General features: G+C 44.1%; 1 protein-coding gene across 2 annotated transcripts in view; it reads left to right on the plus strand.

Annotated features, from left to right (window-relative positions):
* ECRG4 (ECRG4 augurin precursor) overlaps positions 1–26,700 on the plus strand; it is a 200,928-nt gene that overhangs the window by 113,852 nt on the left and 60,376 nt on the right. The window contains exons 2-3 of one of the 2 annotated variants that reach the window (XM_053310889.1): positions 14,625–14,662; positions 22,463–22,601. In XM_053310889.1, the coding sequence (XP_053166864.1) occupies positions 22,518–22,601 (84 nt within the window). In that variant the 5' untranslated portion in view covers positions 14,625–14,662; positions 22,463–22,517. The remainder of the gene's footprint in view (positions 1–14,624; positions 14,663–22,462; positions 22,602–26,700) is intronic. The other variant, XM_053310890.1, reaches the window with a different exon arrangement.

A 26,700-nucleotide genomic window follows, 5' to 3' on the forward strand; every position in this document is an offset into this window, starting at 1 on the left:
CTACATTATCACAGGCCTCACCTCTATAGTTTGGTGGAGGGAGGGTGAGGAAAATGGCTTCTAAAGAGAATCTTGATAATCAAGCAGGTTCATGTGAGATAAGGTGGTTCTTAGGGTAGCCTGATCCTGAGCCATTCAAAACTTTAAAGGAAAAAAACGAGAACCATTATTTATTTATTTATTTACTTACTTACTTACACAATCAGACAGGTGTTATTGGCTGGTTTGTTTTATCCAGACATCAAGTCCTTCCCAAGGACCTGGGATGGCTGAATTTTATTGTCAATGTTGTTGCTGCTGTTATAGATATCGCAGAACGTAGGCTGTTCCCAGTAAAGTTGCTTTTTGTAATTGGCTGATGGTGATTTCTGTGGCCCCTATGGTGTTGAGGTGCTCTTCAGGGTCTTTTGGAACTGCACCCAGGGCGCCAATGACCACTGGGATTATTTTGGTCTTTTTCTGCCAATAATAATAATAATAATAATAATAATAATTATTATTATTATTATTATTATTATTATTATTAATTTTACATTTTATATCCCGCTCTTCCTCCAAGAAGCCCAGAGCAGTGTACTACATACTTAAGTTTCTCTTCACAACAACCCTGTGAAGTTCTCCCCGTCCTAGTCCAGCACTATAACCACCCAGAAATGGACTGGGGACCAGTCAGCTGTATGAGCAATGGTAGCATCTGTTCCATGTGCTTTGTTAGTAACCTCATAGCCATATTTTGTACTAACTATAGTTTCCAAACTATATTCAATTGAAGCCCCATCTACAATGTATTAAGTAATTCAGTTGGGATGTTGCTACAGCATGAATTTATTTCTCTTATTTGTTTGATTTCTATACTGTTTTTCATTAAAATAATCCCAAAGCAGTTTACAATGTAATTAAAACAATGTAGGCTTGAGCCCAAAAAGTTTTGGAGGCCATTATAAAGGCCTCTAAAACGTTTTGGCTCAGGTGGGGTGGGGTTCGGTGCTGGCGGGGTGGTACTTTAAGGGCAGGGAGGGTGTACTAATCCCTCCAGCCACATTTCCCCCGCCGGCGCTCCGTTATTTGTAAGCCCCTAGGGGTGGCAGCGTCCCTCCCTGCTGCTCCATTTCTCTCATTGGCCGGAAGTAGCGACCGTGCGTGTGCCCATTGCGTGCACATGTCCGACAGGCACATGCACAATCGCTACTTCTGGCCACTTCCGGCCGATGAGGGAAACGGGGCGGCAGGGAGGGGCTTACAAATAACGCCACTCCGAGGGGCTTACAAGTAACGGAGCGCCGGCGGGGGAAATGCGGCAGGAGGGCTGAGTACACCCTCCCCCAACCTTAAAGTACCACCCCCGCCAGTGCTGAATACATTTTGGGCACATCCCTAAAGCAATGCCCAATTAAAATACAAAAAGTGCATATATTAAAGATAATTATAAATATACTAGTATCTTTCAGCCCATTAAATTAATGGGCGCTAGTAGCCTTCTCCACCCTCCCCCGCCGCCTCCTCCGGCCAGGGCCGGCGCCATCCGGGGCCGCTGCCGCCTCGCCCAGCTTCCCCCACCGCCTCCTCGCTTTGCCCGGCCGTCCGGTGTCGCCGTTAGCCGCTTGTCCTCGGCGTGGCTGCCCAGTGGCAGCCGCTTCTCCTCGGCCTGCCGCTGCTCCTCCTCCCACCCAGGCCCACTGCCTCCTCCGGCCGGGGCCGGCACCATCCAGGGCCGCTGCCGCCTCGCCGAGCTTCCCCTGCTGCCTCCTCACTTTGTCCGGCGTCGGCAGAGGCTGCTTGTCCCCGGCGCGGCCGCTTCTCCTCGGCCTGCCGCTGCTCCTCCCCCCGCCCGGCGTCGGCCGCTTCTCCTTGGCCCGCCGCTTCTCCGCCACCCGGCCAACATGGCGGCCAGCGCCTGCGTCCGTGTCTCACCCGAAAAAGACACGGACGCAGACACCAGGCATCTTATTATATAGGATTTCTATTTAAAAGTTGAAAACCTTATATAAAACTGTGACACAAAAAACACAAAAGCAGCAGCAGTACAAACTACTCTCATATAAAAGCCTGAGTGAAGAGCCACATTTTAACTTGTTTTCTAAAAACTTTGATGGAAACTGAGGAGTGGATGCCAGCTGGGATTAATCACTTCTGCTCTCTGGTATTTGCCTATGACATAAAGTTTGGGAATCTTATGTTTTCGGCACTTGATTCAGATTATTTGTGTGTTACAGTATTTCTAAGCTCAAAGTTACAAAATGGGGCGTGAAGACTAATTTGCCTGGACTACCCTCTAACATAGGAAGCTGACATATACTGAATCAGAGCATGGGTCCATCTAGCTCAGTATTGTCTTCACAGACTGGCAGTGGCTTCTCCAAGGTTGCAGGCAGGAATCTCTCTCAGCCCTATCTTGGAGATGCTGCCAGGGAGGGAACTTGGAACCTTCTCTTCCCAGGGTGGCTCCATCCCTTAAGGGGAATATCTTACAGTGTTCACACTTCTAATCTCCCATTCATATGCAACCAGGGCAGACCCTGCTTAGCTAAGGGGACAAGTCATGCTTGCTACCACAAGACCAGCTCTCCTCTACAATAAGGTATCCAAAATCAACTGGCCAAATTTGCTTCCATCATAGTTCTTGCTAAATAACTGAGATGGTTTATCATGAATTCAGGTAAAGTAAAAGGTAAAGTGTGCTATCAAGTCGATTTCGACTCCTGGCACCCACAGAGCCCTGTGGTTTTCCTTGGTAGAATACAAGAGGGGTTTATCATTGCCTTTCAGCATCTTCCTATATCGCTGCTGCCCAACATAGTAGCAGTGGGGATTCGAACCGGCAACCTTCTTCTGCTTGTTAGTCAAGCATTTCCTCGCTGTGTAGACTTCCTACGTTCTCAGAAGCCATGATCCACCAATTTCCAGAGAGCATCCTGTTCTTGTTTTAACATAATGAAGGAAAAGTGAACCTGACAAAAGAAATAGAAATTGTACTGCATTATAAATAGCTTTATAGCCGCACTGTTGCTGTGAAATGACACACATATAATTACTGGGATTATTGTCACTGCGGTGTTCAATAAATAGATCCAAAAGACCCAAAGTAACTAATATGACCACATTTGACTTATTTTATGGAAAGAACTCCAAAGAGAAAGGAGTCTATAGGGAACTGCCTTGTCAGTCAGACCATTTGTCCATCTAGGTCACTATAGTGACTAGCAATAACTCTCCAGAGTTTCAGGCAAAGGTTTCCCAACCCTATCTGAGAATACCAGGAATTGAATCTGGGACCTCCTGCATGCAAAGCATGCTCTACCACTGAGCTATGCCCATACCAGTGGAAAGAGGTTACAAAAATTGCAACGTATTTTCCAGTAACTGCCAAACACAATGAAAGCTCTATTGGAAACCAGTGGAGAGTCCTGAGGAATAGTGACCAACTGAGTCGGGCTTTACTTCAGCAGCAACAAAACTTAATGGATACACACAATATGGACGTTAACTACTTGGGCTACTTGAAAGAAAACATTCTCCGCTGTTACAGACTGGTAGTAAGGATGCTGTGGAATTCCCATCACATTGTCTTGGGCCATTTTGGCCTGCTTTTAAATAAATGCTTGCAAGATTGTCATGAAAATCACCAAATGTCAGCCATATGGACATTCAGGAAATTATCCGTTGCTGCACCTGTTGTGTGTTCATGTTGCAAACCCAGTTTACTGTTGCATTCTGCTGAGTTAGCTCTTCCTCTGGAAGGCAGTGCCATGTTATGAACTTCTTGTGCCGAGGAAGATTGCTTAACATTTCTTGGCTGGGCTATTAGCAAGTGCTAAATCTTGCTAATGAAAATGTTTATGTTGGCCTGCCTAAAGCTTACTATTTCCTCCCCAGCTCTTTGTTTTGTTATGTGTTTATGGTATACATTAATATTTTCCATCTCTATCGCTACAGTGAGAGGAGATCTGTAGTTTTTGTATTTGGGCTTTATTATCTTATTATTTCTTAATATAGGGAATTGGGATTTGCCACTGAAAGTATCATCTGAACTGGCCCTCTCGATATAAAACCCTCCTTGGTTCTTTTCTGTCTGTTGATGGCACCACACATTGAAGCTATTCACAAGTGCAACCAAAACTGGGCTAAGGAAGCCCAGCATGGTCTTGCTTGTGCATGTGTACCACTGGGATCGGGGCCGACCTCGGCAGTGCCTCGGTGGAAAACCCGCCTCTGCTCCCTCTAAACCGAGGTTAGGAGAACAAGCACTCCCCTAACCCCATTTCTGTGATCACCTGCCAGCCGTGGTTGCTCGCAGCCACGGCTGGGAGACTGTAGGGATCCTGGGAAGGGAGGAGGATCCCTGCACTTGTGCAGTGCATTATGGGAGCTCTGGGGGGTGGGGGTGATGTGGGGCGATGTGTCCTGACACCCCTGCCCTCCGAGTGCTGGTAGTCGTCTGGGTGGACAATCCACCTGCCAAAAAGGGAGCCCTCGGTCATCTGTGGGGAGGTGAGCTCTTAAGGTTTCCTCCCTGCAAGCACTCTTACTACTCGTGGGAAAGGGCTTGTGGTCTTGGTTACAAAAGAGTGGAAGTGGTGTCTTCCCCGCCACCAAAAAAATACACATCTTTTTATTATGCAGAACATTAAGGCAGCTTTTTGTTCTAGCTTAAGGTTTATATTCCCTAGAAACTTAACAGCCCAAGGACAGTAACTAAACTGGGCAAAACAAAAGTCTTCCAATACATCCCCTATGAACTCAGTAAAAAGGCACCTGGCTCTCCCTATCCAAGCACAGCATCTAAACCCAAGGTGGCTCAGTTACAGCACTCAGAAGAGTATGCAAGATCAGCTTTATCCTATAGCAGGTCGTCGTCAGACTAAGCTTCATGCTAGCAGTCCCTACTCAAGGGATCCAGAGATTGCTGTATTACTATAAGGGTATTTATACACCGCTTTTCAACAAAAAATGTTATCCAAGCAGTTTACATAGAAAAAGGAATAAGACATTTGATTGATTGATTGATTGATTGATTGATTAAGTGCTATCAAGTCAGTGTCAACACTTAGCAACCACATAGCTAGATTCTCTCCAGGATGATCTGTCTTCAGCTTGGCCTTTAAGGTTTATCAGTGATGCATTCATTGCTGTCGTGATCGAGTCCATCCACCTTGCTGCTGGTCATCATCTTTTTCCTTCAACTTTCCCCCACATTATGGACTTCCCAAAGGATCTCGATCTTCGCATAATGTGTCCGAAGTATGATAGTTTCAGCCTGGTCATTTGTGCCTTGAATGAAAACTCTGGATTAATTTGTTCTATGGTCCATTTGTTTGTTTTCCTGGCTGTCCATGGTATCCTCAAAAGTCTTCTCCAGCACCAAAGTTCAAAAGCATAAATTCATTTTCTATATCTTGCTTCTTCAAAGTCCAGCTTTCACATCCATAGAATTTCACGGGGAAAACCATTGTCCGAACGATTCTAATCTTCGTAGGTGTAGACACGTTGCGGTCCTAAAAAGTATCCCAGTCTAAAACGAAACACAAGGTAGACACTGTGTTTGTCTATAAACCTTCAAGAAGGCTCATTAATATTTTTATAGGTGTCTCATTTGTTCAAATCCTGAATAAGAAAATGCTTGCAATTTCCATATTTTTCTACGTAGTGCAACTTTTGTCACCTGGGAACTTACTGCTGCTGGAGTAGGCAGGGTCTCCCTGCCTGCCATCCTTTGAAGAATTAAACAAGAATTAAGGCCTTCTTGCCTTAGGAAGTTCCAGAGGTCAGCAAAAGGCTGTACCAGCTATGCCTAAGAATGACAGGGTATCGTGAGACCCTGGAATGTTTTTCAGCCAAAGGTCAGCTTCATTTGCAGTAATGGGAGTCCTTACTTATGCCCACGCAGCGTAGGCCAATATACAAGATGAGGTAACTGGCAGTAGTTGACTGTTTCAATACAGTTCATAAGCACATAGAAAGGTAAAGGTAGTTTAAAACACTGCCATCAGCGCGCGCATGCACACACGCACACAAGTTGGATTGAAGTATGAATGTTCTCCTTTTCCGGTTTAGTGAATGATTGGGTTAAATTATTTGTGGGGAGGGGTCCCCTTAAATATGGGTTGTGAGAATAAACTTAACTATGTATGCTGGTCTCAGCTCCTTGGAAGAATGGTGGAATACATGGAGAGAGAGCGAGAGCATATGTGTATACTGCCCAAAACCCGCATCTCTGGGCACAGGGGTGCAGCCATAATTGAGCAGATGGGTTCAAAGAACCCAGGCTCCTGAGACACCCCACCTCCACCCCTCCTTATCCTCTTCATTATCTCTTTCACTCCAAGAGGCCTCCGGAGAGAGGGGTGAACACGCCTCCTGCCAGTTACACCCCTGTCTGGGTGGTTTACAGGAAAGCAACCCAGATTAAAAACCAATCTTTAAAAAGATTTAAAACAAAAAAAACAAAGTTTAAAGATGTTAAAACAATTTAAAATGATAGATGATATATGTCTAATTAAAAGCCTGGGTAAACAAATGTCTTAACAGCCCTTCCTTTTATTTAGTTAATTTACATTTAAATGTAAGGCTTAAAGAGCTGAAGTCACAATGAACTTCACAGTAATGATGCATTTATCCAAGTAGTCTAAATTGATAGGGTTTAATTGTAACTTTAAAAAAAAAGGATCTTGGGGGACAAACAATATTTCCTAACGTTTCTTCCTGGTATAATATAACTGATCAGGTTATACATGCTACTGTTGCATGTTGTGTAGTAGGCTTGAGCCCAAAATGTTTCGTAGGCCATTATAAAGGCATCTGAAACGTTTCGGCTCCGAGGGCCATTTCGGCGCTGGCAGGGGTAGTTCTTTAAGGGTGGAGGAGGGTGCACTCACCCCTCCCGCCACATTTCCCCCGCCGGCACGCCATTATTTTCAAGCCCCTCAGGGTGGCAGCGTTCCTCCCTGCTGCCCCATTGTCCTCATCAGCTGGAAGTGGCCGGAAATACTGACTGCGTGTGCGCGTGCCCATCCCCCATGCACCCGCGTGCGATCAGTGCTTCCGGCTGATGAGGACAATGGGGGGCGGCAGGGAGGAATGCTGCCGCCCCAAGGGGCTTGAAAATAACGGAGCGCCGGCGGGGGAAATGCGGCAGGAGGGGTGAGTGCACCCTCCCCCACCCTTAAAGAACTACCCCCGCTGGTGCCGAAGCAACTTCGGGCACATCCCTATTGTGTAGCACTGACTGCAAAGGCACAAGGTTGGCACTCATTCCTCGTGCAACCAAGATAGGTTTTAGAAGGCTTCGAGAAGAGCTTCTTTAAGGACAACATCTTTTCAGGATGCAGGAACCATGGAGTTGCTGTAATACAGGGTGTGTGTGTGTGTGTGTGTGTGTGTGTGTGTGTGTATGATTGTGTTTATATATACATATACTATAGATAGATAGTATATGTATATATAAACACAATCTCATACCCAAACTCGTTTTGGTGAGAACTGAGCACACACATTTCTCAAGTGATCATTTTTGTTGCAGTACTTCAGGAAAGGAGAACATGGCATGTTGGTTAATGGCACTGGATGAGAAAGGGCCACCAGGTCACTGGACAGCAGTGCTTGGAAAAGCCCAGCTGAGAGTCCGTATTGTTCCAGCACTGGCTTTATCTGGCAGCCCGCAGAGCTTTCTCCTTGAAGATGAATGTGCTATTGACTAATGACATATTTTGCCAACTAAGATGGTGGAGGTTGTTTAATTAAAACAGAGTAGCTAGCGCATATTACATCAAACATTTTATTTTAACTCTGAAGTCTGTGAAATGCAAAGTAATAGATTCATGCAGGAATGCACTTAAAGGGGATTAATGACTCTTGTTAAGCTGGTGATTATTCATTTTCACTTGAATACATTACTCAGTATATTTTCTGAATGCCCAAAAGGTGGCTAAAAATGGAAAGCAAAATAAGGAGCTCCACAATTTATCTGTTCCTTAGCTTATTATGGTCTTGGAATAACGTAGGGAACTTCTTATCTCACTATGAGAGTCATTTTAACCCTTTTTATTTAAGTTGATATTCTAAATAAAAGTTAATGCAACAGTCAAAAATAATACATATTTAAATTTTAAATATCTCATACAACAAAGCATACACACCTCTGCTATATTTAAAGAAATACAACAAAATAGCTAATGTTTTTTCTCACATTATATGAAAAGATACAGATTAACATGCTGCTTTTTTCATTTAAAAAGAAACACGTAAACACCCCTACATAAACACAGAGGCACCTTTTACCGTAGTGATTCTCTTTATTTAGCAGGGGGAGAGTAACTGGCCCTATCCACCCCCAGCACAGTACCTTCAGTGACTGTTGCTGGTGTCTATCTTGTGTTTCTTTTTAGATTGTGAGCCCTTTGGGGACAGGGAGCCATCTTATTTATTTGTTATTTCTCTGTGTAAACCGCCCTGAGCCATTTTTGGAAGGGCAGTATAGCAATAGCAATAGCACTTACATTTATATACCGCTCTATAGCCGGAGCTCTCTAAGCGGTTTACAATGATTTTTTAGCATATTGCCCCCAACATTCTGGGTACTCATTTTACCGACCTCGGAAGGATGGAAGGCTGAGTCAACCTTGAGCCCCTGGTCAGGATCGAACTTGTAACCTTCTGGTTACAGGGCGGCAGTTTTACCACTGCGCCACCAGGGGCTCTTCAGAAATCGAATGAATGAATGAATGAATGAATAAATAAAATTGCCTTGAAAGATGTAATTTCAATATTTATCTAGTGCTTTCTTTTATTAGCTGGCAGAATATGCACTGTTTCTAGGCAAAAGGTCCTGACAAGAACAATGAGTAAAATATTCCAAAGCTTAGCTTACAAGTCTTTAGGATGCCTGAGCTGACAGAAGGAATTGAACAGAATTCTGTAATGTTTTGCTATCAGTCAACTCCCCTTAACATCAGCAAAGATTATTAGGTGTGTGGAACCCAGCCTCCTAAAGCAATGTTGTGGATGAAGAGAGGGACTCCCAACATTGGGTCCCAGCTGCTCTTGGTGGGATGGCTCCAGTTCACATCTTACCTTGGCCACAAGTTCACTAGGTAGCTTTAAGCAAGGCACTCTTCTCGCCTTAGCTCTCTCTTGCAATATGAGAGAGATCATAGTAGTAGGTCTTTTTGGACTGTTGTTGGGAGCTTTTCTTTTTTTTAACAAACCTCCATTCCATTGACTTCCATGCAAATCCAGCATCCGGAATACATGACTTCATCTGCTTTATTAATTTGGACCTTGGGAATGCTGGCTTTCTATCAAAACCTACTAAAATGTGCTGAGCAAACATCAACGGAAGTCAGGCTATACTGGAGCTTAGATTTGCAGCCGCCTTATATGCAAGCAAGCTTCCCATGAGCTTCCTTTTTATGAGATCATCCTTAATGATACAGCTTTGTCGTCCTTTACTAATTTAATTAGACACACAGGGTATTGCTAAGGCTCAAACAAATACTTTTAAACAACAGGCCTTTTTTATAACCTTCCAGAGAGATACACTGCAGAAGCTCGTTTTTTAAATTGCAGATTCACAGCCATTAACTCTGACAGTGATCGTTTCTGTCCTTGGATGTCATTCAACTTGGATCCCCAGGAGATCCAAGTCTATGCAAAGAGAAAAACAGATGCCTCTTTGGTCAACATGTACTTTTTTCCTCACTTAACATAACTACCAGGGTTTGTGTCTGTGTGTGTTTTGCTTTTTGGTGCATACTTGGTGCATACTTCCCATAAATCATTGTTGGCATATCTATCACATATGTCCCTGAACAGTCAAAAGAGAATGCTTTTTAAAACCCATTTTCCACACCAGGAATCCTGGAAGAATATCTGAGCCTTATAATGTAGATGCCATTAAACTGACAACATTTGCTATAGCTGATGACTTCAACTATTGACAACTTTTATAGTAATAAAACACACACAAAAATCAATAAAATAAAGGCTTACATCCTGACTAACACGTGTCAGTGCAATGGGATGCACTAGTGGAGCACCCATGCTTCTGAAGAGTTCCAGCTGCACCTGTGTGTGTGTTGTGTGTGTTGTGTGTGTGTGTGAGAGAGAGAGAGAGAGAGAGAGAGAGAGAGAGAGAGAGAGAATGAATGAATTTCAGTGATCTCCCCTTCCCCTAGAAGCCCTCTGTGTCACCCAACAATATGTTTATGACCCTCAGCAATTATTTTCAGGTGGCTTAGAGCACTTCCTGGGCAAAGGGAAGTTTTTGAAGTTTGTGCCCACCGCTGAGCCAGCAGTGGAGCTGAGTTAGGTGAAGATTTTAGAAGCACAACTGCTTCTCCTGTTGCCCTGGTGCTTTGTCAGGATGTCAGAGAGCTCCACTCTAAAATTCATGGTCCTAGAATCTAACATCAATTAAGGCCAGTTCAGATTAACTTTGGCTCACTGCTGCTCTTATGCATAAGAAGTTTGGAGCCTCATCCTAAATGTGCCTGCCACCACATCACTCAAGGATGTACCGATGTGCTCTTAGCATGTCCTTTATTTGCATGTAAGGGGTGATCATCCAAATTGCTCCTCTACATGCAACAGGGTTTTACAGCATGTGTAGAGGGGTGATTTGGATTATCACCCTTTACACATGAGTAAAGGTCATGCCGAGAACATGTCTGTGCATCCTTGAGCGGGCACACTTGTGATGAGGGTCCAGCCTTATCGCATAAGAATGGCAGTGGACGGAGGTTCATCTGAGTGAGTCCTTTAGTGGACCTAATATTTGTAGCAGCTGATGAAATTCTACTGCTTAGTCATAAATTAATTTTTTTGAGCAAGAATGGTTGGAAACTCTTTCTTCCCAAAGTAAATATAAAAAGTACAATGGAGTAAATCCTTAACTCTACGTATACAATACCTTTGACTCCAAAGAAGAGTACAATTGTTCTGTATGCCCAAAGGAATGCTGAGGTTGTTTTGCTGGAAAAATATTCTTTAAAATTTGATTGGTCTTTCAAAGGCAGTTTAGAAGGGGAAGGCTCTCTGCTGTTCAAAGGTAGGGGTGAGGGAGAAAGAAAGGAATCTTATTAGGGATGGCAAAACTCCTGAGCATGTCTGATGTAGTTCTTTCGATTCCAGACCTGTGTTTAAAGGAAATGTAGTGTCAGCTGTAAACTTCGTATGAAATGATACAAAGCAGGGGTGCTTTTTGTAGACAGTAAAATACTTGAAAGGTATTTCAATTTATGCTAGCCGAAATCAAATATTTAGGAGTCAGCTGTGCAGAAAGCAAGAACACTATTTAAATTCCCAGCAAGCAATAGAAAATGTTTATAAAACCAGATGCATGACACACTGGGGGATGCTTTCTGTGTGTGGTGCTGTCTGTCTGTATTCTACAATAATTTTAGATGAGGAATACAACATACAGGTTGATTATATGATGGGTAAAATAATGGTGCAGCAGGGAAATAACTTGACTAGCAATCCAGAGGTTGCTGGTTTGAATCCCGCTGATATGTTTCCCAGACTATGGGAAACACCTATATAAGGAAGCAGCAATATAGGAAGATGCTGAAAGGCATAATCTCATACTGCATGGGAGTTGGCAATGGTAAACCCCTCCTGTATTCTACCAAAGACAGCCACAGGGTTCTGTGGTCGCTAGGAGTCAACACCGACTTGATGGCATACTAGTTAACTCAAAAGGGCAGCCTTTTCTCAAGAGTTGTTATCATGATCACATTAGCATCAAAATCAGTCTTCTGCAACACTGATGTTAATGGGATGTTCTCTGCTATGCAGTAGCTGAAAGGGGTGGCGGTGGCATTTTGTCCAAAGCAAAAGTGCCTGCTGATGGTGCTTCAGTAAGGGCAGGCCCAATGCAAAAGTGAAAAGCATGATTATAATCATAATTAGGCATATAAGCATATTGGTAGGGTTTCATCAGTTTAGACGTGTTAACGTTGACCCTCTTGTAATTTCATTGAAAAGCTAGTGCTGCAGATCTTCCAAACAAATGACAGGAGCTGACTTATGGTATAATGCACACACCAGTGCCTAGCACACTATTAGCCCTAAACTGAAGCACAATTCAATGGGAGAAATTTAAGCATGTTCTTAACATGCCTCCTTGGGATCTTCTTAAAGAAAGACGGGGTATAAATTTAACAATAAATAAATAAATAAAAATAAACTCTTTTGAAATTGATCAGATTTAAAATTGCTTAACTTTGGCAAAGTCATGACCTTAGTGTAAATATGGAGTCCAAAGTTATTTAAATAGTAACAAGAGTCACTATTGAGACAATAGTATTGAGACAATACTATTGAGACAAGAGACACCGCAAAGTCCTTCACTATATGTCTCCATATAGTGAAGGACTTTTTAACATATTTACTCTATATGTCCAAAATTACTAATTAGTAAAATAAAGTAAATTAGTAAAATAGGACTTTTTTACATATTTACTCTATATGTCCAAAGTTATTTAAATAGAGTATGAAGAACATGTTGTTGGGAATTCTCTCTGGTAGGAGAAACCCTTTTTCATTATAGCAGAGTGCACACAGGCACAACACAGCGGAATTTAGTTAGGCATGCGTGTATGCTGAGAGTAAAGTAACTTGGAGCCAGTTCATCTTTTCTAATTAATATAAGTGGTATTTATTAGAGAACTCCATTCTAGATAGGAAAGTGAGGAGATAGAATCTCTAATTTATCTATCTAGCTGGATGAAGATGGATTCTGCATCTCTGCACACATGGTGCAGGGGAGAGGAGCTTACATGTTGCAAGGTAGAAGGAAGGGAAGAGAAGGGAGAGAGGAAGGAAGTGGCTGGAAGGAAGGAAGTCCCAAAGATTAGCAATCTACATATCAAAGGGATAGTGTCAGAGAAGTAGAGAAGGGATGACCAATGTCTCGACTCTCTAGCCCTCTGACTCACTAGTCTGTTCTCCACTGTCTTTGAGACAAGAGACACCGCAAAGTCCTTCACTTCCAACACATGTTGCTGATGTTCCTCAAGCTAATTGGACACATGGGTTGTTAATTTAACCCTGTAATTCATGTTACCAGCTTTACATTTAGGGGCAACCCATTTGTGTTTCAGACATTCAGCACCGTTGTAGCATAAAAGAACTCACTAGGGCAACTCACCCAATCTTAAACTGGGCAGAAGAGTCCTACCTAGTTCCGGGAGCTGGGTGCACTTCCATTTTGTGAATGTGTGTTAAATAAAACCAAATTAGGATGTGGGGAGCTTGATCATATTTCAAGCCCTAACTCATTCAGAAGTTGGGGATAGAATCTGGGTACAGATGATCAAGTGCCTCATCTCCTAGTGCGCTCAACTCCCGAAACTGGGTAGGACTCATCTCAGTGTATGATCACGTGAACTCCCTACTCTACAGCTTAATAGTAAAGGTAGGTAGATCTAAGCAGATCAGTTCCTCCTTTTCACAAACCCTTGTCTGTCTCTTCTTCTATACTTTTAAATAAAATTGTACTTTCTTTTTTGCCAGTAGTGCAATGTCAAAGAAATATAGCTTGTCCTTAAATATGACAAGCAACTCTTGTAACTGAAGCCTTTCTTACAACCCTCACAGGTTTAGCTGGTTTAGCATGTAGATCCTTGATTACTGAAATGGAAACCTAGTGTTGAGTCATAATCAGTCTTGGATGAAATCCAGGTCTTTTTTTCAGCTGGTGTAAATCAGTACAGAACTGCAGAGGTCAAGCCGATGTTCCCCGCTGAGGTTGTGTCCTGGAAGTATCAAAAGTAGTCCAATGAAGTTAAACTGCACATCAGCTAAAGCAAACTCTGTTCCTGCTAAACTGATGACCCACCATTCTAGTGCTATATTTTTCCAAGACAGACATTGTGGGAGGGGGTGTACATTGAATGCAAATTATGGTTTAACATTCTGCAAGCAAATATATATTTATGGCAGCTGAAAATGGGGCTATTTCATCTGGCAAAAATAGAATTCTCATGCCCCTCCATTCCACTACATGTGCTTTTGTTGGTCTGCTGGGATACTGGCCACTATAATTATGAGAAAGGCTTTCATGTCCTAAGTTACAAACAAGGAATGAAATTATAATGGAACACTTTTTCCCCTCAAGTAATCAAGGTGCCTTATGCAAGGGACATTTCAGTTGACTATCTGTTGTGGGAATATCCTGACACACCCATGAATGCTTAGTAAGGGCTAGGCATGTATCAGTATCTGCCCTAAAAGGTAATATTCTATATTGAAATTATCCCCAACAGATGGCTGTCCAGCACCTTTTTGAGGCACTTCTTTCATTTCTCAGTTACCTTTACAGTTATGTCTTTAAAAGAGAAGGGAGAGCTTTACCTAAATTTACTCTTTTATAATCTTAAACTGATTGCTTTTGCTTCTTCTCCTAATTCCCTTTAATTAGAAATATATTGGAGATTTACTGGGACTTTTTCATAATATTTTTACTATGTATTTTTACAAATGCATGAGCAGAGCCTACTGAGAAGCAAGCAAACAGTACAGCCTGTATTCAGTTCTTAAAAGCTTGGGCAACCAGCTCCAAAGCTGCCTGAACCCTAGTTTAGCTAACTCCAGATAAACTCATGGCTCTCTTTCTCCTTTCTTTCCAGATAGATGACACTTCTCCACCAATCCAGACCATCACATGGTGAGGAACACATCTGACACAGCTGTCCCATTATCAATATCTTCACATGTGAGGGCATTATATTTGATAATGAACTACTAATCAACTGCACAATTTTAGCTTATTCTGGTTTGACTTTATGCACATACCATGTTTGGGCATAACATCCTTGCATAGATGTGTGTAGGAACCTCAGAGGTGAAGCAGATGTGCTGAGTTGGAGGGGAAAGTACTGTCCAATCCAGCCCTTTGTCTATTCCATCTCTGATTTGCAGTTTCTCATATTTTCCATGCTCTGCCCCATCTCTGTAAGTGAACTTCCTATTCAGCAAACATCCACAGCCATTAAAAGAACAAGGAAACTCTCTTGTCAAATCCCTGACTCCCCCCAGGACTCATGTTAGGCAAAATCATGATGATAAGTCGCTTTCGAAGTAATCAAGACTGGATTCCTTCAAAAATATAAAATACGTGGTAATATTTTATAGTACACTTTGGTTGGTTGGTTGGTTGATTCTTCTTGCCCAGCACTGGGGTTTTCAAACTTTTTGTTTTGATTAGCTTTAGCTCAGGTATCCCATATAATCAGCCAAGAATCTTGCCAGAGTTAGTGGGAAATAAAATACGAGACAAATTAACCTGCAATCCGGTTTCATATATCTATAGATATAGATCTATAGATCAATAGCCTCCTCCTGTCCCCTGGAGCCCCATGGCAGGACTCCAGCAGGGAGGGGGTGGGCAGGCGGCCAGCCGGTGGTGAGGGGGCAAATGAGTGAGCGGCAAAAAGTGGGCAGCTGAGGGTGGGTGGCTAACATTGAGCAATAAAGCTGGGGCTGTGGTGGCAGGCAAGGAGAGCAGCAAAGTCCTAGAACACAAATGCTCTGTGCAGGTTCAGCTAGTTCAAACTCAATTCCCATTAATTTCCATGGAAGCTAGTTATAACTAACTTCGTCTGGGTGTTGCCTGTGGCTTCTTCTGCAGTAGCTGCCCCTAAAAATGACCAAAAAGGAACGATATGCAGTCCCATACTATTCTAGATGGGAATTTATTCTTGGAGTGAGAGCATCTTATCAAATTCCGTGGAAAAAAAAGCTGGGCTTCTAGAATGGAAATATTGACATGATACTTTCACTTCCTTGGAGAGCCTGCTCAAAGAGGAGCTTTCTGCAGTGCTGGATTAATCCCATCAAATTGTTTATCCCTTTACAAAGCTGATGAAACAACATTAAAAAAAAATCTGAGTACTTATTTCCACTGTGCTGTACAGAGCAAGAATAGCTGTCAGGAATGCTAAAAGCTTGGAAATTACTGTACAAAGAGAGACTGTTTAAATATCCTTATTTAGCATGGAAGTACGTTGCCAATAGGAAGGGGAGGAGGGGCCCGGGGAAGGAAGGCTCAGATATGTTTACAAAGGTCAAAAGACATTTTTCCTGAAGTTAGGCCAGCTCTGATATGAGCCATTAAACCAACTTGATTATGTGGGGCTGCTTCTGAAAGCATCTTTACTGAAATATTGTCCTAAAGCAAGAACAAAAGTGGCATTATACGTATGTCTGCTACTTGCATTTGAATATTCACTGTAGCTAGTCATACAATGTCATTTTGAATTCAGCATGCTTCACAAATACTGAAAATATGAGAGAATGAGAAGCTTAAAACAGTATTTGATGGTCCAGTATACTGTTGGAGCTACTTCTCTATGGTGAGATCACATGCTAATGTGATATGATACCTGGGGTTGCCTTTGAAGATGACCTGGAAGCTTCAGTTGGTCCAGAATGTGGTGGCCCGCCTGCTTATGGGCGCTAGAAGTTATGATAGTGTTACACCTCTCCTGCGGTCGCTGCATTACTTACCTATTTGCTTCCGGGTACAATTCAAAGTGCTGGTTCTTACCTTTAAAATCCTTCAGGGTTTAGTGCCTGTTTTCCTTCAGGACCGCCTCTCCTGGCCAGTCAGGGCTCTCCACACAGAATAACGATGTCCACAATATTGCTAACAGTAGGTGTAAAAGAGATCTTCACAAAATTGAGAATTGCAGCTGTTTTGATGTCATTGGCGTGTTGATGAGCAAATGAAGCTGCCTTAAACTATGTCTAACCATGGGCCCTTCTAGGTCAATACTGTCTACGCTGATAGTCAGTGGCTCCTAAGGGTTTCAGGGAGAGGTCTTTTCCAGGCCTATCTACAGGTGCCAGGGATTTAACCTGGCATCTTCTGCATGCAAAGCAGGTACAGGATTGTTTATATGACCAGGGATACTTGAAGTGATGCTTGCTTTGATTGCTGTCAAGCATATCTGGTTGCTCACTGACTTTGGTTTTATTTGAATTGTAAACTCTGCCAACTTCTGAATTACCAAAATAATAGCCACAGAAATATATAGTCCCAAAATGAGATAGAGGTTAGATAACTTCAGTGAAAAAATGAAACATTTACCAAGTGCCTATATTTTCCATAGGGTAGTCTGGGTCTTCTTTGGGCCCAGACAGCTCTCCATCAAATGGCTGTCCAAGTTCTGGTCCAGTAGCGGGTTCATCTGCTACAAAGTGGTTTTGGGAGTCAAGGCTTCCAAATATACTATACTGGAAGGAAAACTCAATAACTTTGTCATTTCTTGTCGAATGGGATGAAAATTGCAGGCATAACAGCCCTTACCTGCCTCCAAATTTCATTCAGATATGTCCTGGGGTTTCTTTGCAGGGATTCTTTACATTTCTGCCTTTGAAGTTTAACAGCTGCAGATCAGATCAAAGGACCATTTCTAAACAGAGGGTGGGGCCAATAATTTTGTCATTTATTGTCTGTCTGAATTAGATGAAAGTTTCAGGCATGACAGTCCATTGGATTCAGCAGCACCCCCGACAAAAGAGAAGTAGGTCTAGGTGTTTCTTTGCAGGCACTTAGAGTTTGGGGTGAATTCAGGTAAAAGAACCTTATAAAGAGAGAGCCAGGGGCCTTGAGAAGTTCAACAATTAGCATTGGATAGCAGAAACACTTGGTCACACTCTCCCCACTATTGTGAATTGTATTGTATTTGTATTTAACCATTTCTAAATTTGTTCTATACAAATACATCAGGATATGTAAAAATTATGCAAATTTATCCTCTTTTTTGGTCTTTTATCCCAAAGATTGCCCCTCTTTTTAGGGGGATGTGTTTTTTCCCTTTTTGTAACATACACCTGGCCACCCCAGTTTTGCAGTGTACAGTATTATTTCTTATTAGAGCGAACTGTAGTGAAGGGAATTGTGAACTGCAACCAGTTTACTCTATTTCCTTCGCAGTGAGAATAGGAGTGGCCCAAAGTATTTGGGCACCTGGTGAGAGTCACAAAATGCCACCTCAACTTGCCCTGCCCCTAAAATATTTAAATTGGGTGCAGGTTGCTGGGAACTTCTTTTTGTCACTCTGGCTACTTTTCAGAGTTTGCAAGGGGACTGTGGCAATGAGAAAAGTGAGCAGGCTGTTCTCCTTAAGCAAAGCCCTCTTTCCTCCCTCCCTCAATTACCTTGTGCACTGCTGACTGCCCCACCTGCTGCCAGAGCCAGAGCTGGAACAAGGGCAGGGAGCCACAATTTGGAATGCACCACAGGTGAAGGGGAGGAGGAGGAAGGATGAATAGATGGAGAGATGAGTGAGCAGGAACAGACTGGATGCTGTGTGAGGAGCACTGGTGGCAATGTTTCCCAGCAAAGGTTTGCAGACATTGCTGGACAATCAGACACAGACACATACTTTTAAAATTAGTTTGTTTCAAAATGCCTTACAATCCAGTTCACTTGGCAATTGAAGTGTTGTGAGGATTCTAAGAATTCTCAAGAGTAGTAGTGGGCAGACTTAGGACTTCTGGAAGCTACTTTTTATTTTATTTTTTGCCAGAGCCTTGGGAACTATTGCCACAAAATATCAGCTAGGGGAGGCAGAGCCCATTGCTGTGGTGGTCTGGAGAGTGAAACCAATTACAAAATGACAGCTTGTTCAGAATTTTACATTAACAGAATAAGTGATTTTGACATCAAGCCCCCTGAATTCCAGGGTAATTTTGCTACAGGACAGGAGAGTAGCTAGAAAAAGCTGCTTTGTCAGGGAGGGGACAAAATTGAGACAAATTAATGGGAGAGAAATTAGAAGCAACCCTGATCACTCGGAGAGAGATTAAAAATGGTGGCTAAACCAACTCATTCGGCCAGATTTGCAGAATTGGCTGGAAAGGGAGGAAAAAGACAAAGATCTGAAGAGCTACTTCAGATAAGCCCGTGAGCTTCCAGCAGCTACCATGTCCATGCCTGCTCTAGGGCTGTCCACTCACTTAGCCCCCTACAAATTCAGTGAACCTATGGAGGTGAAACCGCTGGGAGAGATCATCAGGAGGTTTGGTGCTGCGTGTTATCAATATGCTGATGGCACCCAGATCTACTTCTCCATATCGACCTCATCAAGAATGGCATATCTTCCCTAAATGCCTGCCTGGAGGCAGTAATGGGCTGGATGAGGGATAACAAATGGAAGTTGAATCCAAAAAAGATGGAGGTACTGACTATGGGAGGCTGGAACTTGAGAGATAGTTTAGAGTTGCCTGTTCTGGATGGGGTTACACTACCCCTGAATGATCAGGTACATAGCTTGGGAGTGCTCCTGGACCCAGAGCTCTCCCTGGTTTCTCAGGCTGAGGCAGTGGCCAGAAGCGCTTTTTTATCAGCTTGGTTGATACGTCAGCTATGTCCACTTCTAGAGGTGGATGACCTTAAAACAGTGGTACATACGCTGGTAACCTCCTGGCTTGACTACTGTAATGTGCTCTACATGGGGCTGCCTTTGTACATAGTCCGGAAACTACAATTGGTAAAGAATGTGGCAGCTAGATTGGTTTCTGGGACAACATGAAGGAACCACATAACACCAGTGTTAAAAGAACTGCACTGGCTGTTGATATATTTCTGGCTGAAATACGAAGTGCTGGTTATTACTTATAAAGCTCTTTAATGGCTTGGGTCCAGGCTATTTAAGAGAGTGCCGCATTTGTCATGAACCCTGCCACCTGTTACGATCTTCTGGAGAGGTCTGGTTATGGTTGCCACCAGCCCATTTGGTGGTGATTCAAGACCAGGCTTTCTCTGTGGCTGCCCCAGGGCTTTGGAATATGCTCCCTCCTGAAATAAGAGCATATCCTTCTCTGTTTGTTTTCAGGGAGACCCCAAAGACTCTCCTGTTTTCACAGACTTTTAATTAGCATTAATTTTTAATATTTTTAATACTTGGTTTTAATAACTCTTTTATGTTTGTATTGTTTCATGTATCTGTTTTGACTTCTAATATGTTAAATGTTGTGCACCACCAAGAGATGTAGATATCAGCTGGTATAAAAATATGATCAATCAATCAATCAATCAAGGGCACATACATAAGATCTGTAGGCCAAATTTGTCATGATTTAAATGCATGTGTAAAAAGCAGTTAAATGCTAAAGCCACCTAGTCAATTCATAGCTGAAAGAGAGATTTGATTCAGGGACTTCAGAGCTCACATTCCTCACTAACTCTCAAGCTCTGGTTATAGGTTTAGAGCACTTCATTAATCAGCACACTTGCACCTAATTGTGTCTTGGACTCAATGAGATCTCCAGTTCAAAGCACACAGTGAAAAGAGTTCTGTGCAGCAAGCAAACATTTGTTGGCAAAAACAATGAGCCAGGAGGAAGGCAAGGAACAGCAGAAGTGGCAGCAAATATATTTGCTGACAGGAAGTGGAGAGAGAGGCACCTGGGGGACTCTGAGGAGCTACTTCAGGCGCTGGAACCATTTGGAGGATTTAGGGATACAGACATCTCTTTCATGTACAGCAGCGAGTGCGAGAGGCGGTCACAAGACCACCAGGCATTGAATAAAACAGTGTATGACACACACATATTGCTTTATAACCAGGAAGGGCTTTGTTCAGCAGGCAACCGAGGGACTGCAAATTTTCTTGGAAGCAATGTGGAAAATAATGAGTGCACACAGATGAGAAGGAAAGAGACATAAATGCCAGATTTTCTGAAAAGCAATCTGTTAAACAAGTACTTCAGCCTGGCTTATTGTGAGACGGGAAACAGGCAAGAGGAAATTGATGTACTTCTATTTCTACAGAGTTGGCTGGCCAAAATTAAGCTAAAACAAAAGGCCATATTTTTGTCCATGTCTTCCAAGTAGTGCTAGTCTTCTAAGACAACAGGGAGCGACAAACCCAGCTGGGTTTCTGTCTTCTTTCTTTCCCATTGTTGCCATATGAAAGAGATCCATCTCAATGTGGCCGCATCACTTTATGGCCAAGCTCCAAAGAATGACTTTAGGTGTGCCCAAGAGCCTGGCATGCCCAACAGACATTCTGACTCTTGTTTTTGTTGAACACCAGACCCCTAATGCCTTATTGCAGCCACTTTTGAAAGTTCCTTCCCTTTCCAAAGAGGTTTGGCATGGAAGTTGCTGCTTGAGAAATGCATGCCTGGAGTGTGTGGAGGTTTGTCAAAGTTGTCACTAATTCTTTTTTACTTTGTGTTATATATAATAAAACCTTTCCCCACAGTTTCAAGATGGCTAACAAAAATAAAAATAATACAATAATGAAAACAAAACAAAAAACCAGAACAGTATCATAAAAGTCATACAAAGAACTCAAAACAACAAAAAGCAGAAAGGGAGAAAATCTATAAAAACAAACAAACCCAGAGAGGGTATGAGGCAAGGCTCACGGAAACAGAAATGTCTTCAATTGGCAGGGAAGGTGCCACCCAAAAATAAGGTGGCAGGGAGTTCCAGAGGCAGGAGGCACAACTAGGTAATTGGAGTGCCCAGACCACCCCTGCCATGAGCCCTCCCCCCCATGAGGCCAAAACCTGCTTTTGGGGGGTTCTCCTGCAGCCACCTTACCTCCGCACTCTCCCTTCATTTTTGTTTTTGTTTCGGCATAATTTAAGCCGCCGTGACATGTGCATGGCCAAGGGGTAGGCCAGGGGGTGAGCCGAAAAGTCCTCACCTTCCCCTGCCAGTGGCGCCGGTGGCCGAAGCAACTGCTGGGCCAGTTCATTCAGCCAAATGGCTCTTGATAACTGCGAGATGCTCCAGCACATCTGCACAGTTGAAATAGATTGTCGCAAGACTGTTATGTCACAAATCCTCAGCTGCGCACATGGCGGCTTAAAATATGCAAAAACCCCACAGAGGTACAGCACGGTGGGGCAGCGGTGGGACAGGTGCAGGGTGGCTGCAGGTGGCCCCCCATGCCAGTTGGAGGCCCCCCTGAACCTTGCAGGCCACAGAACGGGGCCTCAAGGTCTGGGGGTAAGAGCAGCTCTGGGCTACCACAGGGAACAGTCACTCATGTGTTCCCACCTATCAAGCTTCAGTAAGTGGTGGGATGTGCAAGAGAGCCTCTCTGAAATATCTTACAAGGAAGGCAGATTCAAGTCTTACAGAGAAGGCAGATTCAAGCAGTTCTTCAGGTAACTTGGTCCTAAATTATAAAAAGGAATTGAAAGTCAAGATCGGCACCTGAGTTCAGGAATGCACTAGTAACCAATGCAGCTGTTGCACTAGCAGTATGATGTGATCAAAGTGTCCCCAATTTGCCAAGACGTTTGCTACTGCATTCTGTCCAGCTGGAGTCTCTCAAGGGTCCTTAATGGCAGCCACTATTGTCTCACTTTTCTACAATGTACTCAAATTCACAATGACAATTCTGGTGGTGGTGGGGAACAGAAGAAGTAACGTTGGCAGGTCAGTGGGCCATTACAGGGGAAGGGGAATTGGAAATCTAAGAGCTGTTTCCCTTTCCAGCTGTCCTGCCAGCTCTTTGACCTTGGGGAGCAGTGCCAACCACCCTTTGAACCTCATGTTGCTGCTTTGTAATGCCAAGTTGGTCCAGAACAAACCAGAAGCTATCCATGATCTGATTCTGGATGAAGGAGCCAACCTGGTATGTATAATGGAGACCTGGTTGAGGGAGGCTGGTGCTCCGGTCTGGTCCCAGCTTCTCCCTCCAGGGTACTCTGTTGAGGAGTGGGTGAGGGACTATGGGCAGGGAAGTGGAGTGCTTGTGGTCTATAAGAATAACATTTTCCTTATCAGGTCCCTGTTGAGGTGTCAGACCATATTGAATGTGCGTACTTAATTTTGGGGACCAGGGATAGATTGGGACTTCTGTTGGTGAACCGATCACCTCGCTGCGCAACAGAGTTCCTAACTGAGCTGACGGGCTTGGTGTTGGAGTCCCCCAGACTTGTGGTGGTGGGAGACTTCAGTGTTCAATTCAGGACCAATTTATCCAGAGTGGCTCAGGAGTTCATAGTGGCCATGACAACTATGGGCCCATCCCAAGTGGTCTCGGGATCTACACACGTTGCTGGTCACACACTTGATTTGGTCTTTCACTCTGATCAGGGTGGTGTTCCATGGGTGGGGACTCCTGTGATTTCCCCATTGTCATGGAGGGACCACATCTGGTTAAGGTTGGATTCACAATCACTTTCCACCTTCACAGAGCTGAGGGGCCTATTAGAATGGTCATCCAATAGGATTCCAAGAAGCCTTGGAGGGATTTAGTGTTGGCTTTGCTGGCAATCCTGTTGATGCTCTGGTGGAGAACTGGAACAGCAAACTCACCAGGGCAGTAGACGTGATTGCTCCTAAGTGTCCTTTCTGACCCGCTTCAGTACTGGCCTCTTGGTATTCGGAAGAACTACGGGGGCTGAAGCAGCGAGGTAGACAACTGGAGCACAAGTGGAGAAAGACTCAACTCGAATCTGACAGATTGCAACAAGGAGCACATTTGAAGATCTATGCTCAGGCAATATGTACGGCAAGAAGCGATTATTTTCTGCTCAGATTGCATCCACAAATTCAAATCTGGCAAAATTGTTTAGGGTTGTTAGAGGGCTAATAAGTGCCCCTCCTCTCTTGAATCAGAATCGGGGACCATCGATTATCTGCATTCTTTGTGGGGGGGAAATATCTCATATTTGTGCTGACTTAGACTCAGTTTCCACAATTACTTCAGTGTCTGATGTGGAGGTGTCCAGTGATTCCTCTTGTGTGGTTTGGTTGGATCAGTTCCAGTTTGTGACTCTTGAGGATGTGGATAGCTGCTTGGAGCGGTGCAGCCTACCACCTGTTCTCTTGACCCTTGCCTGACATTCCTTATACTATCTGGTAGGGGGGTTGTTGTAGAAGGCCTGGTAGAGATCATAAATGCTTCTCTGAAGAAGGGCAGGATGCCTCCTTGCCTTAAGGAGGCAATTATTTAGACCACTTCTGAAGAAGCCTGCCTTGGATCCCTGAATCCAGACTGAATCCAGATAAGCCGGAGGGTCATTGTGCAGGGTCGAAACTTGGGAGATGAGTTCGATTTGCCTGTTCTGGATGGGGTCACACTTCCCTGGAAGGAACAGGTACACAGTCTGCGGGTGCTTCTGGATCCAAGCCTCTCCCTCATGTCCCAGGTCAAGGCTGTGGCCAGAGGTGCCTTCCATCAGCTTCGGCTTATATGCCAGCTGTGTTCCTTTCTTGAGATAAACAACCTCAGAGCAGTCGTACATATTCTGGTAACCTCTAGACTGGATTACTACAATGTGCTCTATGTGTGGCTACCTTTGTATATAGTCCAGAAACTACAGTTGGTCCAGAATGTGGCAGCCAGGTTGATCTCTGGGTCATCTCAGAGAGACCATATTACTCCCACATTGAAAGAGCTATACTGGCTTCCAATAAGTTTCCAGGCAAAATACAAGGTGCTGGTTATAAACTATAAAGCCTTAAATGCAGGAATCTCTCTCCATCCTATCTTGGAGAAGCCAGGGAGGGAACTTGAAACCTTCTGCTCTTCCCAGCATGGCTCCATCACTTGAGGGGAATATTTTACAGTGCTCACATGTGGTCTCCCATTCAAATGTAACCAGGGAGGATCCTGCTTAGCTAATAGGACAAGTCATGCTTGCTACCACAAGACCTCCTTGGGGATGGGCATTCTCTGCTGCTACCCCAAGTTTTGGAATGCACTCACTGCTGAAATAAGAGCCTCCCCATCTCTGACAACTTTTTTTTTAAAAAAAAATTGTAATGTGTTAACTTTTTCTGCTGTCATTTATTTTTAACTAATGTTTTAACTTTTCTGTTGTCCTTTATTTATTTTTCTTGTAAACCGCCCAGAGATGTATGTTTTGGGCAGTATAAAAATATGTTAGTTTAGTTAAATAAATAAAGACCATATACAATATTCAGTGAAATATGTAAAAAGCATAACAAAGGAGTTCAAATATAAACTTAAAACAGCAGTATAAGCATGTCTTGTTAAAACTATCTAAAACATTCTTGTTAAAACAGAAGAGCGTGCACTTCCCATCCAAGAGTGGGCAATGATAAGGCCAGCCACACCTCTCTTCAGAGGCTTTCCCAGATTTTTGATGCCACCACTGAAAAAGCTCTTTTGTGCAAGGCTACAGTCAGAGGGAACATTTGAAGAGCAACTCTTCAGAAGAGCAGGAAGCCCTGCAGCAAAGGGAGAGACCACCTGCTCCCCAGACAACCCCAGAGTGAGAGACTGGTGTTGGCTGGCTGGCTGGCTGCTGCTGCTGCTGCTGCTGCTGTTGAGTACCTGCCTGCATGAGAGGGAGAGGGTGAGACCATCTGCCTGACCTGTGGGGTTGTGGCCTCTGGCAGTGGCTGCTTTGCAGGACTGGGGCCCTGGAGTGACTCAGCAGTCCCTGCTTTCCACCTGACCAGGGAGGCCATCTCTGGCCCTATAAGGGACGCTGCCTGTGGCGGCAGGCCCGCCACTGGCAGGGTCGCCACCAAAGGGGCGACACCAAAGGGGGTCACCTCTTTGGGGGAGCCACTTCAGGGTACAGCGAGGGCCAGGGCCAGGCCTCTTCGTCCATTTACTAATTCGGCTTCTGTTTTAATTTGTCCTGGGTGAGGCTCTTTTATAACGTGTCTGGGCTTACCTGGAGATGGGGAGACAGGGGGCATGTCCACTGACTGTGGGACAGCTATTACTGTGGTGGTGGGGAACAGAAGAAGTAACGTTGGCAGGTCAGCGGGCCATTACAAGGGAAGGAGACATAGAAATTTAATAGCTGTTTCCCCTTCCGACTGTCCTGCCAGCTCTTTTACCTTGGGGAGCAGTGCCGACCACCCATGGAACCTCACCTTGCTACTCTGTAATGCCAGGTCGGTCCAGAACAAATCAGAAACCATCTATGATTTGATTCTGGATGAAGGCGCCGACCTGGTATGTATTACAGAGACCTAGTTAGGGGAGGCTGGGGGCCCAGTGTGGTCCCGGCTTCTCCCTCCAGGGTACTCTGTTGAGGAGCAGGTGAGGGACCGGGGGCGGGTAGGGGGAGTGGCTGTAGTCTATAAGAATAATTTCTCCCTTACCAGGATCCCTGTTGGAGTGTCAGACCATATTGAATGTGTTTACCTAAGTTTGGGGACCAGGGATAAACTGGGGCTTCTGTTGGTGTACTGATTACCCCGCTGCTCAACGGAGTCCCTAACTGAGCTGACGGACTTGGTCTCGGGTTTGGTATTGGAGTCTCTTAGGCTTGTGGTGCTGGGGGACCTCAATGTTCATTTTGGCACCAATTTGTCCGGGGCAGCTCAGGAGTTCATAACGACTATGGGCCTATCTCAAGTAGTCTCAGGACCGATGCACATTGCAGGTCACACACTTGATTTGGTCTTTCACTCTGATCAGGGTGGTGTTCCGTGGGTGGGGACTCCTGTGGTTTCCCCATTGTCATGGACGGACGACCATCTGGTTAAGGTTCGACTCACAGTCACACCCTACCTTCGCAGGGGCGAAGGATCTATTAGGATGGTCCACCCAAGAAGGTTATTGGATCCTATAGGATTTCAAGAAGCCTTAGAGGGATTTAGTGTCAGCTCTGCTGGTGATCCTGTTGATGCCCTGGTGGAGAACTGGAACAGCAAACTCACCGGGGTAGTAGACATGATCGCACGCAGAAGGCTTCACTTTCACAGACGGCAGGGAAGGGGGCGGGTGGGAGTACGTCTCG

This window comes from Hemicordylus capensis, chromosome 3 (assembly GCF_027244095.1).
Source record: "Hemicordylus capensis ecotype Gifberg chromosome 3, rHemCap1.1.pri, whole genome shotgun sequence".
Lineage (NCBI taxonomy): Eukaryota > Metazoa > Chordata > Lepidosauria > Squamata > Cordylidae > Hemicordylus > Hemicordylus capensis.